Source organism: Astyanax mexicanus, chromosome 8 (genome assembly GCF_023375975.1).
Source record: "Astyanax mexicanus isolate ESR-SI-001 chromosome 8, AstMex3_surface, whole genome shotgun sequence".
In the NCBI taxonomy this organism is placed as follows: domain Eukaryota; kingdom Metazoa; phylum Chordata; class Actinopteri; order Characiformes; family Acestrorhamphidae; genus Astyanax; species Astyanax mexicanus.
In genome coordinates this window covers 33579596-33600414 of record NC_064415.1, presented here as the reverse complement: position 1 = coordinate 33600414, position 20819 = coordinate 33579596, and the positions used below count along the sequence as shown (strand labels likewise).

Genomic DNA, 20819 nt, shown 5'->3' with positions numbered 1-20819 from the left:
AAAATGAAACATTCTATTCTACAGTAGCAGCCTGAAGGCAGCGTGATTAGTGTCTTCTAAAGTGGTGTGTGATAGATTGAGTGAGTCCACTTCTCCTAGCCTAATGTTCTTCAATCATACATAACCTCACATCAGGCCTCCTGTGGTTAAACTGAGAGATGATTTATATATAACCAGTGCTGAGGTTTATCTGAACACCAGTATATACCGTATTTTTGCACTATAAGGTGCACTGGATTATAAGGCACACTATCAAGGAACGTCTATTTTCTGGTCTATTTTCATGTTTGAGGAGCACTGGATTTTTAATTTGGGGGAGTAAAGCGCTTCTGTTTATTTACACAAGGCTTACAGCATGTTATAATGCACCTCTGAATGGTGAAAGAGCTAGCGCTTAGCATGGTTAGCGGGTAATACTAATGCTGCTCCAGCAGTGCTAGCCGGGGTTTGCAGCAGGCTACAGGAGAATAATACTTACCTCTGAACGTCAAAAGAGCTAGTGCTTAGTGTAGTTAGTGAATAATGCTAATGCTGCTCCAGCAGTGCTAGCTGTGGTTAGGTGCAGGCCACATTACGATATACTCACCTCTGAATGGTGAAAGAGCTAGTGCTTAGTTCAGTTAGCAGCTAATGCTAATGCTGCTTCAGCAGTGCTAGTTGTGGTTAGCAGCAGGCTACAGGCTGATAATACCTACCCCTAAACAACAAAAGAGCTAGTGCTTTGCGTGGTTTGTGTGTAAAGCTAATGCAACTCCAGCAGTGCTATCCTGGGTTAGTAGCAGGCAACAGGCCGATAATACCTACCCCTAAACAGTAAAACAGCTAGTGCTTAGTGCAGTTAGTGGCCAATACTAATGCTGCTCCAGCAGTGCTAGCCAGGGTTAGCATCAGGCTACAGGCTGATAATACCTACCCCTAAACAACAAAAGAGCTAGTGCTTTGAGCGGTTTGTGTGTAAAGCTAATGCTACTCCAGCAGTGCTAGCCAGGGTTAGCAGCAGGCTACAGGAAAATAATACTCACCTATGAACGTCAAAAAAGCTAGTGCTTAGCGTAGTTAGTGAATAATGCTAATGCTGCTCCAGCAGTGCTAGCTGGGGTTAGCAGCAGGCTACAGGAGAATAATACTAACCTCTGAACGGGAAAAGAGCTAGTGCTTAGCGTGGTTAGCGGGTAATACTAATGCTCCAGCAGTGCTAGCCTGGGTTAGCAGTAGGCTACAAGCTGATAATGCCTACCTCTACATGGCAAAAGAGTTAGCACTTAGCGTGGTTAGTGGTAATGCTAATACTGCTCCAGCCTGGTGGTGGAGAAACTAAACTTAAACATCTTTATCGATGTACTTCAGCAAAGTGGCTTTACTGCTCCTTACAACCTGACTGGTAGAATTCAAAACTACATAAGGTGCACCGGATTATTTGCACACTGACGATTTTTGAGGGGAAAATTAAAGGACTTTAAGTGCACCTTATGGTGCGAAAAAAACAGTATAGAGCTGATAGTTTTTCAGAGCTGCTCTCCTGGTGCTTTAAACCACACTTGAGATAAACAGACCTCGGATTGAGATGTAGCATTTCTGGTATAATTGGGATAAATGGCTCTTGAGCCACAGGCTAAGGAGGTGAACTAATATCTTGTAATCATCTCCCATTCAACGTTCTCTGCCACTGACCGCTCGCTGTCATTTCTTCAAATCCTCCTCACAGCAGGCAATCTCATAATGCTGATGAAAACGCTCCCGGGTTTCTGCTCCCAGCTTTATTACAGTGGCAGAGAAAAGAGGCTCATATAGCAGCTTTATTGAGGCTGAGGTAACGTCCTTAGGGCAGCCATCTCTAAATGCTTAGCGCTGACGCTAATCGCTTTAGCGCTAAATGCTGCTCCCTGCACTCCTCAAGGTTACAGGATGGAGCACAGGAGGAAGAGTGAGAGATGAAAAAAAGGGAACTGAAAATAGATGAATGTGTGTAAAAATGCTCATAAATGTTCTTTCTTTGTTGATTTAATAGCTTTGTTTGAGGAATTTGCCATGATAAACAGTTGTAACATTGTTTTACCTTTATGCTAGCTAGCTAGCTACATCTCTGCTCTCCACATCTCTTTAATGTTACAAACACACACACACACACGCGTACAAACACGGCCACACACCCTCACAGAGCACAGACATTTAATGGGATTGGTGAGAACAGTCAGTCCTGGGCAGCAGAGCTAAGCTAGCGAATCCAACAGCACTGTTAGCATAGCACAAAGTGAGCTGCCTAAATATACACTCTGTGTTCAGAGCGAACCAGCAGAAGCTCCTGAAGGCAGCGCTGCACTTCTATCAAAGCTGAGTGCAGTCACACAGGACAGCTTTACTCATTTCCACGTCCCAAAAAAAGTCCTTTACCTGCACCTTCTGCCGGCCTCAGATAAGTTTTCAGTCAGCCGTTTGCATTTTTAAGACGTTTATCGAAAATAAGCTGTTAGCACCAAAATGACTACAAACTACAAACTGCTCCCCTCCCTCTTACACTCTGCCTCTCCTGCCTCCTCTTAATCCTCCCAAACCATAAACACTAATTACCCCTAATTACACACGCGAAGTGAGAACAACAACAACAACAACAACAACAGCACTGTGCTATATAAGACATGGGGCCCCAGTTTAGCGATCTATAGGCGAGCCATCAACTGTGCACTGAGCAGCTTGATTTAGGGTGTGTCAGTGTGTCTTTGCTATCATAACGGCAGGAAAAGTACACATTGCGTGGTTAGAAGCACACAAAAGGCATGTATTAATTCTCTTAATTTATCACGGGTGTGTTTTGGGCATAACATAAAACAAACCAATCAATTTGCCATTATCTTTAAGAGCCAGGTGTGCACTGACTTTGGCAGATGTGGTATTTTAACGGTGCAGAAACTGACCTACGCCTTCATGCTGTGAAGGATTGTAAGCAGGTTATTAACAGGAACAGCAATGTTATTTTATTTTGTATTGACCACAGACAGGGCTGTACATCAGTGTCCGTGTCACTGCTGACCACTGACCTGCCATTATATCTACTACTATTCACCATTATTCACTACTGACCAGGATATATGTCAGTGCCACTGCAGACAACTGACATGGCTGTACATTAGTGCCAGTGTCAACGCTAACCACTGACAGGGCCGTACGTCATTGTGAAGTGTTAATGTTGACAACTGACAGGACTGTTCATCAGTGTCAGCTTCACTGTTGACCACTGAGAGGGCTGACTGTCAATTGTAATACTGACTACTGACCAGGATGTATGTCAGTGCCCCTGTTGACAACTGACAGGGCTATACAACACTGTCAGTGTCATGGATGACCCCTGAAGAGGCTTCATGTCAGTTTCACTACTGATACCGACCAGGTTGTATATCGCTGTCAATTCCAATGCTGATCACCGACACTGGCTGTATTAACTACTAATCAGGGGTTTCTACTAAAGTGCTCTGCTACTATTTACTGGATTCTTTGGAGATGTTGAGAAATGGAAACTAGGAAAAGAGCAGAACTGAACTTAAGTTGGAAAATTATTAAATCCCTCGATGGCGAGAACCTCAGCAGCTACTTTACAGGAAAAGGAATAAAGCCAGAGGAATGTGCCTGAACTTCACTTCTTCAGTGAGATAGAACTGTGCTCGTTCTCCTTTAAAATCAGGCCTGACTCCATGACTCCATACAACTTTATCCCACAAACAGTAACTTTAACTCCACTTTATCTGGGTTAATAGAGAATGAAACAGGGAGAGGCAGATATTTTGGCAGTGCTGTTTTGGCTGCCGGTGCATCGTTCTGTTTTAGTGATAGAAACTTCAGATGCTGTCCAGCTCGCCATTTCCCAGTGCAGGAAAAAAACACTGAACGTGCTCCTAATCAAAACCACATGAGCTCCATCACACTAAAGCTTCCACAGAGAAGAGAGAGAGAGAGAGAGAGAGAGAGAGAGAAGGCAGATGGATTTATAAAGGGTAGCTGAGAATAAAAAACAGAAAGAAGAAGGAAAGATAGAAGGAACTTAAAGAAATCTATTAAGAAATAGTGTGTGCTGAGAGAAAAGGAAAAAGAGAAGAAAGACATGGAAGAGAGTGAAAAGGCAATGGGCTAATGGAGAAATGTAAGGGGTACAGAGAGAAATGAAAAAAAAAAGAAATAGGGCAGTGAGAAGGCAGTGGGGAGGATGGAGAGATACAAGGGTGTGCTGAGAAAAAAGAAAAAAGAGAGAGAGAGAGAAAGAGAGAGCAGACTAAGGGAAAAGGCCGTTGGAAAGATTGAGAGATAGCAGTGTGTGCTGATAGAAAAAAGGAGAGAGAGTGAGGGCACAGGCAGAAAGATAGGAAGATAGAGGGCATTAGTCATTATTGAGTGACGCCAGATAACAATTTTTGGTTATTAGAATGTTTTCTAAACATTAAAGTTATCTGTCAAGTTTTCTGGAAATTCTTAGAATGAATCTTATTTAACATTTTTAAATGTTCTGGCAACATTGCTGCAATGTCATGTGTCAATGTTTTTTTTATTTTTTTTCTGCATTCACTAGCCCCCTATCACTAGCGGACGACTAGCACATGCCTCCTCCGATACATGATATACTACTTTGTAGTGATGTGGGAAGAGAGCGCCATCTACCCACCCAGAGAGAGCTCTCTAGAGGCTCCAGTAGCCGAAGGCAAGCTACATAAACAGGATTTGAACCGGTGATCTCCTGATCAAAGTGGTAGCGCATATCCAGCTGGACCACTCAGAGTCTTTGTCAATGCTTTGATTGTTAATTTAGGGAATGTTAGTGTTTGTCTATCTGGGAATGTTATGTGAGAAGTGTTCAAATGACATTGTGATTATGTGACACATTTTCAGAACGTTTCTGGAACATTATTTCTGTATTGTTATAGGCTAACATTGCTGGAATGTTGCTATATGTTCTTATAATGTTCTCTCTTAGCTGGGAAAGCAGACAGAGAGAAGGCAAAGAAGAATATTGAGACAAAATAAGGTACAGACAGAAAAAGGGGGAAAGAGAGAGAGAGAGAGAGAGAGGAAGAAGAAGAAAAAGATACAGAGAGAGAAAGAGAGCAGAGAGAATAATAGAAAAAAGAACAGGATGCCATTAGTAAAGGGGATAGAGGGGTAGAGAAAGAGAAAAAAAGAGAGAGGTATGATAAGGAATGTGTGTTTGACTCCAGCATGAGGAAATGAATTGGCTGTGTGCCTTACAAAAAATGGACAAGGGATCAGGCCTGGAATTTTGGATTCGCCACACATACAGACACACATTTATCACACACACACACACACACACACACACACACACACACACACACACACACACACACACACACACAAACAGAGCAAGAAGAGACCAAGGTCTTTTTCAGGTGCTCTGTTTTGTGACATGCTGAGTGTGACAAGGACATTTGAACTGAACACTTTCCCCCTCTTTGTTTCCCATACACACACACACACACTAAACCACGTGAATGCTACTGATGGTAATACTGTCAAGATCCTACCTCCATTGTCTTTAAGATGAAGGGCAATCTTGGTGTCATCTGTAAAAAAACAAAAAAAGAGAAATAGACATCATAAGATTTATACTAAAGAAACAATTATAATACATAATTCAGAGGCCAGTGGCATTTAGGGAAAAATGTTCAGAGAACAAAACACAATAGGTTTGAAACTTTTCTTTATCACAGTAGACTCCTGGGTGGCCCAACTGTCTAAGTGTTGGCTCGCCACAGGCATGCACAGGTAACCCTGTGTACTAGCAGGAAACATAGCGATAAAAAGTGACCAGTCATTTCCAGTCATTGGGAATACATGTGATTTAGTGACAGAGTGACTAGTGACAAATTGAGTTGAGATTTTCTCACCGAAATTCTAAACCAACTGGGCCAGCAAACTCTTTGGACTAATAAAGACATGATCTGTTGTAGAGCTCGAGCTCGATCCCGTACACAACAGCGACACGGCGTCCATATTCTTTTACAGTCTCTGAGTAGGACCAATTTTGCTCCCTCAGAGTGCCGGCAGCTTGATGGCAAAGCTGCATGAGCGGGGGTTCGAACCTGCGACCTCCTGCTCATAGTGGCAGCGCTTTAGACCGCTGGACCACACTGTGTCCCAAATTCATAAAGTTTTAAGAGTTCCTAACAAACTTTTGTTCATGTTCTCAAAAGCGTGATATTATATAAGCGTGACTCTCATAACTGCCATTTCTGCTTTTCCTGTTTTATGTGACGCACATTTGCACATACAGGGACAAGTCAAACAAGAAAAATACTGTGCTAGATTAGCCAGCATGCAAACTGGCCACGCAAGCGTGCTTAAAAAAACACCTGTATGCTGTGATAATGTGAGCAATTTGTTGCCTGCCAGTGTAAACGCTGGGCAAGAGTCCAAAAGAGCAAAACTGACAGCCTAAATGGGCTTAATCTGTCTCTAGATGGCCTCCATCCTCTCTGGAAGTCCAATAAAAAAAATAACATTGACGTACTCGTACTGAAAATATGAGAAATGGAAGTTCTGAGTCAACTACTTTCCTGGAAAGACACTAGAGCGAGCTATAATTAAACAGAAACTCTCTCTCTCTCTAGGCACGTCAATATCAGTGTGTGTGTGTTTTTTTTTCATCTTGTTCTCCTTGTTCTCTGTATCTTCATGTTCTGTACCACAGAGCGACACTAGAACAGTTCAAGCGTGAAATTGAAATGAATCATCACGGTGCGAAATTGACTAATTTCAAATCAATTTCACTCCTTTCTGCATTCTGTATTCTTCTCCACCTCTCACGTATATGTATGTGTGTGTATGTGTGTGTGTCTCTCTGTGTGTCTGTGTGTGGTACATTCAAGGAAGGGCTCAGAATTGGTGTGATTTCTGAAGTGAGAGATAGGATTTCAACTGTAAAAAGGGTGGAACGGACTTATCACAGAGAAGAAGGAGGAGAGAGATCAAGGGGTAAAGACTAAGGTGTGAGGAAGTGAGTAAGGAAAGAGATTAAGAGGCAGAGAGAGGCAGTGAGAGAGGGAGAAAGAGTGAGAGCGGGTGTGCACCAATGAAAGAGACAAAGATAATTATTATTGGGGCAATTAGGAATCCACAAACTTGCATATATGACACTTTGATATAATGTAAAGTAGTCCGTGTGCAGCTTATATAACAGTGTATATGTGCTGTGCCCTCAAAATTACTCAATATACAGCCATCAATGTCTAAACCAATGGCAACCAAAGCAAGTAATGGCCAAATAAAGTTAAAGTGGCCAAATTGTGCCCAAATTGTCAATATTCTGTGAGGTCCCCTTTATTTTCCAGCAGTGCCTTAACTCTCTTGAGCATGGAGTTTACTAAAGCATCACAGGTTGTCACTGGAATCCTCTTCCACTCCTCCATTATGATATTATGGAGCTGGTGGAGGATGCCCCAGAGGTGCTCAATAGAGTTTAGGTCTCGAGATATACTTGGCCATTCCATTGACTTTTTTTTATATTTATAGGTTTATGTTTGAGTAAAATTTACATTGTTGGTTTATTCTATAAACTACAGACAACATTTCCCCCAAATTCTAAATCAAAATATTGTCATTTAGAGCATTTATTTGCAGAAAATGGCTGAAATTTCAGACCTCAAATAATGCAAAGAAAACAAATTCATAGGGGTGTGACGAGACACTAATCTCACGAGACGAGACGAGACACGATACTGGGTTCACGAGAATGAGACGAGACGAGATTTAAAATAAAATTTTAAAGCAAACCTCAAAAATGAAAAATGGCTTGAAAACTAGAGTTTTATTTGACAAAATCATTTAACACAAACTTAACAGACTGGTTTCTCTCACACATTGATTTTTATAAGAAATAGAAATAAGAATAAATTGGTTTGTGTTTTTTTCTCCGAAATCTCTTGTAATTTAACTATGCATAACCATAACCAGTCATATTAAGACTATGCTTGAAGTGCAAACATGGACAGAACATTTTTTTAATACAGTACAGAGTTAAGGGATTAGTACAACTGCCTATGAAACAGTCACGTGTAGGATTTATGTACAGTATTTACATATGGTTTGTGTCTTTTTGGTCACTCTGTTACCGTTTATTGTTTCCTCTGGAGCCAAAATGCAGCCAGACATACAACTTGAAAAGGGGGTATGCAGCAAATGCGACGCATAGGGGCGCTGCACTAAAGGGGGCGCCAAATGAAAGCCGCAAATATTTTTTTTCTCAGGAGAAACAGCCAATCGGCTTGCTGGTTTTGCGGAGCGCGGTGGGCTAGTAATGACAGAACGTATCTCCTCCACCCCCTCCCCTCCCGGGTGCGCATACACCACCAACAGAACGTAGTTGCACTCCTGCTGTGTTGCCAGATCCCGCTTAAAAAGTCCACACTAAACTCTTTTTTTTCCCCCGCGACGAAGCTTGACGAGAAATATTGTCACGAGATCTCGTCACACCCCTACAAATTCATATTCATAAAGTTTTATAAGATCAGAAATCAATATTTGATATAATAACCCTGTTTTAATCACAGTTTTTATGCATCTTGGCATGTTCTCCTCCATCAGTCTTACACACTGCTTTTGGATATCTTAATGCCACTCAAATAAAAAAATTCAAGCAATTCAGCTTGGTCTGATGGCTTGTGATCATCCATCTTTCTCTTGATTATATTCCAGAGGTTTTCAATTTGGTAAAATCTAAGAAACTCATTATTTTTAAGTGGTCGCTTTTTTTGTTTCCATAGCTGTATTTTAATTTCCCTCATCAGGGTGCTATTCTTTTCATTTTTGTGGTTCAGATGACCACTTCACTGCATTAGCTAAAAAAATTAAGTTGATCTTAAACATTTTCCACCTTGCTATGTGGATGAAGGCCAAAAGAACAAGAGAAAAAGAAAAACATTTTTAAAGTTTGCCCTGAAATCCTACGAAAAAACAGGATACTCAACCGCATACACCAGTGGAGAATCAGGGACTTGCTTTCAGAGTTAACGGGGGGACCCTTATCAATACTTCTCAAAATCCTCTCAGAGAAGCACAGGGGGAGGGTTAGTTGATAAGAAAGCCCAAAGATACCTATCACATTTTCTTCAAGTAACCCAGCTCAAGTCTTGACAAAACAAATGAATGATTAAAAAAAAAATTACACGTTTCAAGTGTCCTTGAGAAAGAAGACTCCTTCATGGCTACTATGTTAGATTAGTCAACACAGCCTCCAGCAATGTCATAGGGAACAAACCCCACACCACCAGACCGTCTTAAAAGTACAGTGACAGCATCTTTCCAGGGAGAAGAGCTGTGGGACAGCAGGCACTAGGCAGCTTGAAGACAAATTCACAAAACCTTTGCTTCACTTTTGCACCAGGAGGAATAAGAGAGGAGCTTAAACTCAGTCACCAAATATCCTCCAGACCATGGTCTCCTTCTTGAACTATAAGACAGCAGCTTAAACTTAGTACTGTGTTTTTGCACTATAAGGCACACTTAAAATTCTTTAATTTTAACAAAAATCATCAGTGTGATTTATAATCAGTGAGATTTATATATAAATTTAACCAGTCAGGTTGTAAGAAGCAGTAAAGCCACTCCACTGAAGTACAGAGTTATACAGGAGTTTCGGTTTAGTTCTCCAGCGCCGGGGCTGCAATAGCATTAGCATTAGCCACAAACCACTATTCCCCCGTTTAGAGTTGAGTATTATCGGCTTGTAGCCTGCTCCTAAATCTAGCTAGCACTGCTGGAGCATCATTAGCATTAACCATTAACCGCACTAGCTCTTTCGCCAGTCAGAGTTAAGTATTATTGGCCTGTAGCCTGCTGCTAACCCTGGCTAGCACTGCTGGAGCTGCATTTACATTACCTTCTAACCACTCTAAGCACTGGCTCTTTCACTGTTCACAGGTGAGTATTATCGGACTGTAGTCTGTGTGTTTACCGTGTTACAACAAGCTTTGTGGGTCGAACCACTAGCTAATATTGCCCTGGCTTACCAGAGCACTGAGGGTTCTTTGAGTGTAGCTTTGTCAGGCTGCACTAGCCCGCTAATGCTAATGCTCCAGCCTTAGTGCTGAAGAAACTGGGGAATCGAAATAAACAGAAGTGTTTTATTCACCCAAATAAACAGTTGTCAGGAGAGAAATTTGTGTAGATTAATATCCAGTGCTCATTTATCTATTCTATTAGAGTTTTGCTTCCTTAGCTTAGCTTTACTTAACTTAGTTAGCTAAACTCCCACCAACCAGCAGCGAGACCTGCTGATTTAGAAGTTCCTTATAGTGTCTCTTAAAATGTGCATTATAATCCATTACGCTTTATGTATAAAATTCACCAGAAAATAAATAATTAATTGATAAGTGTGCCTTATAATACGGTGCACCTCATAGTGTAAAAAAATGGTAACTAAATATTCAGAAAACCTTTGTCCCCTTTTTGAACTGGGAGGTTAAAAAATTCAGTTAAAATAAGATCTTGATTTATGTTGTATCTAGTTTCATACGACATAATAAAAAAAATAGCTTTGCTAGTTTTTTAAAATAATCTTTCAATACAAAACAGGGTTTTTTGGAATGCAATGGATAATGGAAAATGAATGTTTAAGGTAAAAAGGGCATCAAAACAGCGAGGCTTCAAAGTTCTGACTATGCTTTGGCTTTAGTCGTAAAGCTATACGCCACTCTTAGTCAGAGTTACCGAAGCCCATATTGATCTAAGTGCTTTGAAGCTCTCAGCCAGCATATCTCAGTCTCCCCCAGTCTAAACTCGAGTCTGACCAGCTTCAGGTGCCTCACGCCATAATTTACTTACTTATCCCTTAACTAACAAAACTTATCACAAGCTGAGGACATACAACACTCACTCAAGGTTGATGTGATCTAAGACTATGACTAGTCTCAACTTCGATTTGAATAGCCTGTTCTAAAAACATATTAAAACAGGTTCCATATGTTTCTCTCTGTTAAGATGCATAGAAAGCGCTTGTGATACTTTGTGTTTCACACTATAAGGCACACTTAGCATTATTAGCATTAGCTGCTAACCACGTGAAGCTCTAGCTAGCTCTTTGGCCATCCAGAGGTGAGTATTATTGGCCTGTAGCCTGCTGCTAACTCCGGCTAGCACTGCTGGAGCAGTATTAGGATTAGCTTCTAGCTGCGCTGAGCGCTAGCCCTTCAGATGCGAGCATACTGGACTGTAGCATGCTGTTAACCACGGATAGCCGCTAACGCTGATGCTCCAGCTTTAGTGGAAATCTGTAAATATTAGCTTACTTTACAATAAACGGAAGTGCTTTACTCACCCAAATAAACAGTTTTCAGGAGAGAAATCTGTATAGATTTACATCCAGAGATTGTTTGACTTTTTTTTTTTTAAGAATTAATTACAGTTTTGTTTAGCTACTTAACTTAGCTTCACCCAGTGGTGAGACCTGCTAAATTTTAAAGGAAAACATGGCGACACCCCTGTTCCTACTACTAGTTACGCATAGTGTCGCTTAAAACAGCCTTATAATCCGATGCGATTTATGTATGAATTTTACCAGTCAGGTGTAGGAGCAGTAAAGCCACTCCACTGAAGTACAGCATTATAAAAGAGTTTCAGTTTAGTTCTCCAGCAGTATTAGCTTTAGCTGCTAACTGCGCTGAGCACTAGCTCTTTGACCATTCAGAGGCGAGTTTAATCGAACTGTATCCTGCTGCTAACCCCAGCTAGCACTGCTGGAGCAGCATTAGCATTAGCCGCTAACCAAAGTGCTAGGTCTTTTGCTGTTCAGAGGTGAGTATTTTGGACTGTAGTCTGCTTGTTTACCGTGTTAAAAAAGCAACGTGGGACGAACCACTAGCTTATATCGTCCTGGCTTACCAGAACACTCAGGGTTCTTCAGTGTAGCTCTGTCAGTTGGCATTAGCCGCTAACTGTAACGGTTAGCAGCTAATGCTAATGCTCCAGCTTTAGTGGAAATCTGTAAATTTAAGCTTACTGTAATTAAATAGAAGCACTTTACTCAACCAAATAAACAGTTCTCAGGAAAGAAAATTGTGTAGATTTACATCTAGAACAGTTTTGTTTAGTTACTAAACTTAGCTTCACCCAGTGGCAATACCTGCTGAGTTTAGTAAAATGTAATCCGATGCGACTCCGAAGCCACTCTGCTGAAGTACAGCGTAAGAGTTATTAGTATTAGCATTAGCTGCTAACAACGCAAAGTGCTATCTCTTTGACCATCCAGAGGCGAGTATAATCGGACTGTATCCTGCTGCTAACCCCAGCTAGCATTGCTGGAGCAGCATTAGCATTAGCCGCTAACCAAAGCGCTAGGTCTTTTGCTGTTCAGAGCTGAGTATACTGGACTGTAGTCTATGCATTTACCGTGTTAAAGCAAGCTACATGGGAAGAACCACTAACTAATATTACCCTGGCTTACTGGAACACTCAGGGTTCCTCAGTGTAGCACTCTTGGGTGGCATTAGCCGCTAATGCTAATGCTCCAGCTTTAGTGGAAATCTGTAAATCTTAGCTTACTTTAAAATAAACTGAAGCGCTTTACTCACCCAAATAAACATATTTTTTTAGGAGAGAAATATGTGTAGATTAACATCCAGCGCTTGTCTGAAATGCTCTTTTAAAAATTACAGTTTTGTTTAGCTACTTAACTTAGCTTCATCTGCTGTTATTGATAGTGCGCCTTATAATCCGGTGCACCTTATAGTGTGAAAAATACAGTAGTCCACAAAATACTGATTAAATGTGTTATAAGGCAGCTGATCAATCCCAGTAACCGGTTTCACCCTCTTACACTGGGAGGTATAAGATAGCAGCTCAAATTCTGTAACCAAATATCCACAAGACCTTTTTTCTCTTTTTTAAACTGATATATTGAACCGATGTGAATATTGAATATCCTGAAAGCCTGACCCTTCTGTCCTTCGTGCAAAGAGAGGTATAGGGCAGCAGCAAGAACCTAGAGATGGAATTCCCACAACAATCTGTCCTTCCTTTTGCAAAGGGAGATACAAGGTAGTTACTGAAACATAATCACCCATGCAGTAATTCTCAGATGGGAAGCTCTTACCGATCTTCTTAGTTAAATCCAGATGGTCGTCTATTTTCTCCAGACTTTGCATAGACTTTAGAATAGGGTTGTTGATCTTGAGGAGGTACTGGACTGATGACCACTATTAAAAAGTGTGTATAGAGTTCTCAGTGTTGGCCTGACCACGAAGATAACCAACATGCATCAAGTATGTAGGTGGTTGTAGTCTGTACTTCAAGATGAAGGTGACCAAATTCTTGATATCCAGCACACAACGCTTTAAGGCCAGCTAGGGTAGCGATCATGCACTAAGCTGAGCAGCATACAATAACTAAACGACAGAGGAACCTATTGTACACCCTAAGAAAGGTGCACAACGATGCTCTTTGCTATTTTACACCTCGTCAACAGTCACACCTTGCTCTAGCGGCATTAAAATGCTGTCTGAGTTTAGAAATGTATCTACACTGATGGGTGTGGCGGTCTGGAAGCGAGGTGTGTTCAGGTAAATTTCTTGCATGTTGCTATTTTTGTGGTAGAAAACACTGGTGTGCCACTGACCTAAATGAACCTAGACAACAGTCAATCGTCAAAAGTCAAAAGTCCATTCCTACAGGTGCCTCATGCGCGCTGTGAGCGAAACCTGATTTTTACCTTAACAATAAACAGAATAAAGAATAAAATAACATTACTGTTTCCTTAAATGAGCTGCTGGTGTACTTTCACACCATGAACGCACTGGTCAGTATCCTCTGCTGGGATGCACAAAGCATTGTGCTGTTAAGTTACGACCGCGCTAAGGCCACAGAACATCTGCCTCTTAAAGGGAATGACTACTGGCATACTTTTTGTAAATTTACTTCTCATGTAAAATTAGTTAGCAAAAAAAAAAAAGGAACGTGTTCACCTGAAACAAAATATTGCTCTCGAGCCAATAGCATTCGCTGAGGGAGGCGATTCTGACCCCAGCCCCAAACCGGCAAAACCACCCCTTTCAACACTCCCACGCAACACTTGAGCAAAAAGAAAAGCTGCAGGCAATTTGCGACAAATGTGAATTTGAGAGGGAAAAAAATCGCTCGGGAGCCAAATTTTGTTCAGCATGCACACGATTACATTTTTTTTTCTTTTTTTGTTTCACATTTGCGCTTGCGAGAAGTAAATTTACACACGCAAAATGTTAAAACGCGCATGTTAATTTTTTTTCTGCCCCCAACTTTTGATATTGGTGTGTCACCATATAAAACATAACCATGATTCCATGATTAATTAAGAGAATTAGTTTATGCCTATTGCGTGTTTTAAGCCGTGCAAGGTGTATTTTTGTGCTCTCACGAAACCAAAGACACATTGACATGCCCTAAATCCAGCTGCTCAATCTGCAATTGACTAGTAAGCTATAGATCGGTTAAATAGGGCCCAGAGAGAGAGAAAGGGAAAAAAATAAATAAATAAATAAAAGAGGAGGGAAAGAGAGAAAGAGAAGGAGCGAGAGAGAGACAGAGAGAGAGAGCTTTCATCTTTTATAAAAGTTCACCAGCCTGACCTGGACTTGATCTCTCATACCTTCTGATCTGAGTCTGGTAATTTGTGTCTCCGTGTGTATATGTGTGTGTATATGTGTGAGTGTGTGTTCCCCGCCTTTCTGTTGTGAATTCAAACGGTCCACTCAGACGAGTAGCTGTTCATGAACTTTGTGCTGCTCCTAGCAATTATGAAGCAATTATTACACACATAGAGAAGAGAGGGAGGATTCTGAATCAGTTTCAAACGTTCATTTATTAGCAGATGAGCTCAGTGAACAAAGAAATGTATCAAATCGGAGTTTAGCAAACTGGCTTTCCTGATGTAATGTTTTATGATCAAGTTAAATACTGCTATCCTGTTATATGTATGAGTATTCGTTCCTTGGCAACAGTTCTTAAACTCAATTTCATACAAAATAAACTGCTAATGCTATTACTTAATCGCTTAATGGCTTTAATGATGAAATGGATGCTAATAAGCCGCAGTGTCATTTATTTAACTAGTGTCTGTGGTGTCTCCTGAGTATAAAACACCAAAAACAGCTGATCAAGAACAAACACTAGCTTCCCTATATTATCTAAAGCACATTTAAGCTTGAGTTTAACTCATCCACACTAACTTAAATGCTGTCAGTCAGCGAAGTGCTGTAGTACACAAGACTGTGAAAGATCTAAAAACATCTAAAAACACAAAAGAAATATGAGAGGAGGATGAAACAGAGAGCATTTGTTTAAGAACTGAAGCTATGGGCATTCATTCTGAAAGAGCTCCTCTCATTCCTTTATTCTATGACTCGTTTAGCTCATCATCCCTGTTGCATTCACGGCCTACACTGACAAGCGTCACAGAAAAACACAATGTAAACAGCGTTCACGCCTGCGCACAGACATACATTCATCAGCCCTGACAACATTTAATAAACCTTTCAACCAAGAGCTGCTGACAGCTTCAAGACAGACAGGAGAGAAGACAAGCAAAGGAAGGATATGATGTGTTGTGTTGTGTAGTGGTGTAGTAGTGCAAGATGTAATCTGGTGGTTGATGATTGAGAGTTTGGATGAAAACCACAGGGAGTCAGGCCAAGCCGAGCTCTGGACTCTTGACTCCATACACAGTGTATAACAGTGCTCACCAGTCCAGAACCTCCTCAAGAACAACAACAACACTATTCAACAGTTCAAAATCACTATGTTATTATTATATAAACTGCCTGGACAAAAGAAGGTCACCACCTAGAATTAAATACATAAGTAAATAGGTGCACCACAAAAAACTAAATCTTAGCAAGTGAAATTTTCTAAATTTAAAGAAATACATTTTATTTTCTTCTCTGATAAGACTTTATGTCTTACTAAGCATTGTCCTACTTACTTAGAATTTGTACCTTTTAAGTAATTTGCACAATAAAGCAGCAATCAAGTTATTCTGATTCTTGTGTCCAAAAACAGTGACTTGTTTTGCTTGATTTAAGTGTTACTTCACTCATTTTGAGACTTTGCCATTGCTTTTTGTAAGAAATTTTACTAAGAAAATGTTGCTTACCCCATTGGCAGATTTTTTGCTTAATATACATATATTTGTCTTCATTTGCATATATTTTGTCTAGTTTTTGCCAATGGATTTTTTGCAGTGTGAGAACCTTCCATTGGATGATTACTATACAGGTGATTATGTTTCACCTGGCAACAAGTAATTTAACCCTAACTGATGCAGTAAGTAGCTTCTCATCTGTTAAACCACCATGTGAAAAGACAGTCTGTGGTCATGAAAATATGCTAATCTGTTTCAGAATTTTTCAAGTTTTTATTTTAGAAAAACAACACTAGAACTCAGGGACATATTTAAAAGTGAAAGTAAGAGCATTTCCACACAAACAAAGTGACAGGAACTCAAGGGATTGGGACTAAACAGCTGCCCTGAGAGAACAATTTATCAGTGAGGCTAACCTGCAGAAACAGCTAATAGTTTGCTGGGAAGCATAAATATTGGATTCTGGAGCAATATATACTAGACATTTAAAAATTACTTTATTTTAGTAATTCAGTTCAAAATTCAAAACTCATTTATTATATAGATGTATATATATATCTGTAAGTTTTAAGCATTTTTTTTTTTTTAATTTCTTTTATTGTTGATGATTATGGCTTACAGACAATGAAAACCCAAAATCAGTATCTCAAAAAAAATGAATATCAAATGGTACTTTTGTTAGATTGTCCTGCTGGAAAGTCAGTTTTACTATTGATCTGATTCAGTTCAGCGCGGATGTCCATCTGCAATTCCACCTATAGTCCAGTACATTTCAAGAATAAATCAATATATATGATTCACAATTTAATAGCAAGTCAATAGCACTGTCAGTCAAGCCTGACTGAATATGATTCACTTTCATCCACTGTTCGGTTTTATGTCTCAAATGGTTAATTTGCGATTCCTTTGTGTATTTACAAAGTAGTGAATATAGAGAATAAAAAAACAATACATAATTCACAATTCAATATGATTTTATTCAATTTGATTCATATTAGCAATCATGTTTTCCATGCTCACAGCTAGTGAGTAGGAATCAGCAACTTCTAAACTGGGAAGAAATTATAATTTATCAGAACTAAGTAGCTAACTATTTGACACTGCTGTATAAAGGAGTGATGTACTAACTGCATGTACAACATGTGGATGTGTAATAAAGACAAAATGAGAGATATTGAAGAGTTTGGAACAGAGAGAGAGAGAGAGAGAAAGAGATAGATTTAAAAAAAAAGGGGAAAATGTGTCTGTACCTTCAGTAGGTGCGCTGGTGGGGGGGTGGGAGGTGGTCTGGGTGGAGTCAGCCTCTGTAGCCAGTCTGTTTCTTGTGGTTGTCTTTGTGACTGTCGCTGTGGTGGAGGTCTGGAACTGAGTGGTGTTGATGTCACATGTGTTGTCTTTCGTCTGTAAAAAAAAAAAAAAAAAAAAAAAAAACAAAACACTCTGACTGATGTGCCACATATCATGGGACAGGAACTAGTATCACTACTAGTGTCAATAGATTATGTCACGTCTCATGGAATTTATAGAACATGGGATATGCATTGTCTATTGAATGTGGACGTGACTTCTGTTAGACTGACAGAAGCTGTGTCTCAATTCAGGGGCTGCATCCTTCGAAGGACTCATTTGAAGGCCGATTACGTCACCGCGGTAATATATATATATATATATATATATACATATATATATATATATATATAAGCATTATTTACTTTATATATGTAGTATCATGTTTATGTTGTTATATGTTAATAGTTTATATATATATATATATATATATATATATATATATATATGAAAAATACTTATATATTTATTTACATAAACTAAATTATATACATATTTCATTTATTTTATATTTTATATATATAACTTTTTTTTTTATTTGTTTATGTTCAGTTCCACCCGTTCACATTTAAAATATTTAAGTAACTGCACAGTTAATTAACCTGGACTTAATTAATTTGGTATTTTGTGGTCTGAAGCAAAACTAGAATCAAAATCTCTGGCTCATTTCTCAGCTCTGACTTTGGTTGTGGCGGGTAGAATCTCAAACAGGAAACAGGAAATACTCCGTAGGGTAGACTGTCCCATTTCAGTACTGCCATCGCAGCCTACCCATCCTTCCAAGGACACACCTTCGTAGACCACGTCCTTCGAAGGATGCAGCCCCTGAATTGAGACACAGCAATAGAGTCTGTTTGAATGGACAATCCTAGCAAGATGCCACCAGTCATGATCATTACCGCCTGCAGTGGACAGCACAGTATGTGCCTTCTATCTGATATTCATTAATGTTCACATGTGACACTGTGGATTGAGGAATGTTAAATGAGCACACGACTTGCAATGAATACACAGGCCAGGGTTTAGCCTCATTAATAAGATAACACTTCACAACTTTTTTGAGGTGTGGGCATTTCCAAGCTGTTGCTAGTGACTTAGCTAACGCTAGTTAGCTATCTTATATAAGTAACTATAGGTTTACATAGGATACCCCCCTAAACACTGCTCAGACTTTTGCCGTATTTCTAAATAAGTTAAATCAGATTTTCTCTACTTCTATCAGAGAGAGGGTGCTTTTCATGGCGGGGGTGTTGAATTCGGCACAACACCGACTAGCCCACTGAGCAGTGAGTGGGCTAGTAAGCATGTAAGCATGCTTAGGCACGGATTGTTTAAACGCAGTGTGAATGCAGTTCAGCGGGGGAGTGGGGAGGGGGCACAACCTTGCTCAAGCAGGATTCAACCAAACTGTGCCTTACAGCTGCAAAGTTGACTACAGAGCAGAGGCAGCTTGACTCACTGTTGGCCAATCAGAGACGATATGTTTGCATGTAGGAATATTCATGAGAAAGAGATAAAATTCTTTTGTTCTTCCCTGTCCTCTCCTCCACCCACCGGACTAACACAGCATTATACCAGATCACTGGAGCACCTTTTTGACATTCATTCATTCATTCTAGAGACCACAACTAAACATTTTAAAATGTAATGAATGAAAAAACGATAGAATGAGACCTTTAAGATTTAAAAACAAAATCCAAAACTAATGGTGTTCAATCACCAAATTAGATTTTTTTTACACACCAACTATACAAGAGATTAATTTTGTTATGCCAAGAAAAATGACAAAATCTGTATATGTAATCTTGTATACTCTAAAGTTTTAAGTCTGCTCTGTTGAATGTGAGTTGGGTACAATGATGTAAAACCAATTATATATTATGAATTATTATAACCAAAATCTCTTTGGTTATATGGTTTGGTTATATGACTACATGTTGAACAGTCAACTCCCTTCTATTGGTGTCCACAAACTTTTGGACAATGCTTGGTGAAAAACCACCGACCAAATGATAGCCAGCATACGTTATGTGGCACCAGCAACAAGCCAGGTGCTGAAACAGATGCAGTCAAACACACACAGACTCACACACCTCGTCTGGGCAGCTGTTATCCACCCAATCTTGCCGATGGCGATCAAAGCCACTGGAACATCTGAAATGAGAATAAAAATCATTAGCATCACTAACGAGCAATCCACTGACAAGCCAATACACACAGAAATCATTTCCACTTTCACACAACACCTGCTTACTAACACTGTAAAACAAGGGGGGGTACCTTTGGGAATTAATAAAGCATGAACAAGAAAAAAGAAAGAAAGTGTAAGCGCTGTAGATTCAGATGCCTTTGCTACCTGAAAGGGTTTCCTTCCTGCTTAACACTGTAGATTGTAGATTTGAGTCGAAATGAAAGCATAAAGGACGTCTATCAATAACACTGGAGAACAGCATACAGTATGTCTCTACCAGCTTTGAGCATCTAAAGACTTTTAGAGATTTTGGCTCATTCTTCTTTGCAAAACAGCTCAAACTCAGCCAGGTTGCACAAAGAGCATCTGTCAACATCAACCTTCATGTTATGCCACAGGACTTTGACTGGATCGTTCTAACACATCAATATATCTAGATCTAAACTATTCCACTGTAGGCTGTATGTTTAGGGTCATTATCTTGCTGGAAGGTGAATCTCCTTCCAAGTTTCAAGTCTTTTTTTTTTAGCCTCCAACAGGTTTTCTTCCAGGATTGCCCTGTATTTATCTCCACCCATCTTTCAAATACAACTGACCAGCTTTCCTTTCCCTGCTGAAGAAAAATTCCCACATCCCCACAAAATGATGCTGCCACCATGTTTCACAGGGGGATGATGTGTTTAGGGTGATTTAGGGTTTTACTTTTCCGCCACAGATTACAACTCTTCAACTTTGGTCTTATCTGAACATAGCACCTTCTTCCACATGTTTGCTGTGTTCCTACATGGCTTGTTGCAAACTGCAAACAGCACTTTCTATGTCTTTCAATCAACAATTGTTTTCTTCTTGCCACTCTTCCATAAAGCTCAAATTTGTGGAGTACATGGGTGTGCTGTTGATTTCTGCAGCTCCTCCAGAGTGACCATAGTCTCTTGGCTCCTTCTTTGATCAGTGCTCTTCTTGCTTGATCTGTCAGTTTGGGGGATGCCCATGTCTTGGTAGGTTTGCAGTTATACATTTGCAGAATACATTTCCCATTTAAGGATAATGGATTAAAGAGTGCTCTTTGGGGTGCTCAAAGCTTAGAAAATGTTTTCATGATGCTGTTTGTACACTAGTATTCTCTAACAGACCACTGAGGTCTTCACAGAACAGCTGTATTTATACTGAGACTAA

The 20819-nt window shown here is 39.9% G+C and overlaps 1 protein-coding gene across 1 annotated transcript in view; it reads right to left on the bottom strand.

The window, feature by feature from the left end:
• Positions 1 to 20819, bottom strand: part of plxdc2b (plexin domain containing 2b) — a 226447-nt gene that overhangs the window by 23696 nt on the left and 181932 nt on the right. The window contains exons 10-12 of the mRNA XM_007230313.4: positions 19546 to 19606; positions 17356 to 17506; positions 5526 to 5564 (exon numbers count right to left, since the gene is read on the bottom strand). Coding sequence (XP_007230375.3) covers positions 5526 to 5564; positions 17356 to 17506; positions 19546 to 19606 — 251 coding nt within the window. The remainder of the gene's footprint in view (positions 1 to 5525; positions 5565 to 17355; positions 17507 to 19545; positions 19607 to 20819) is intronic.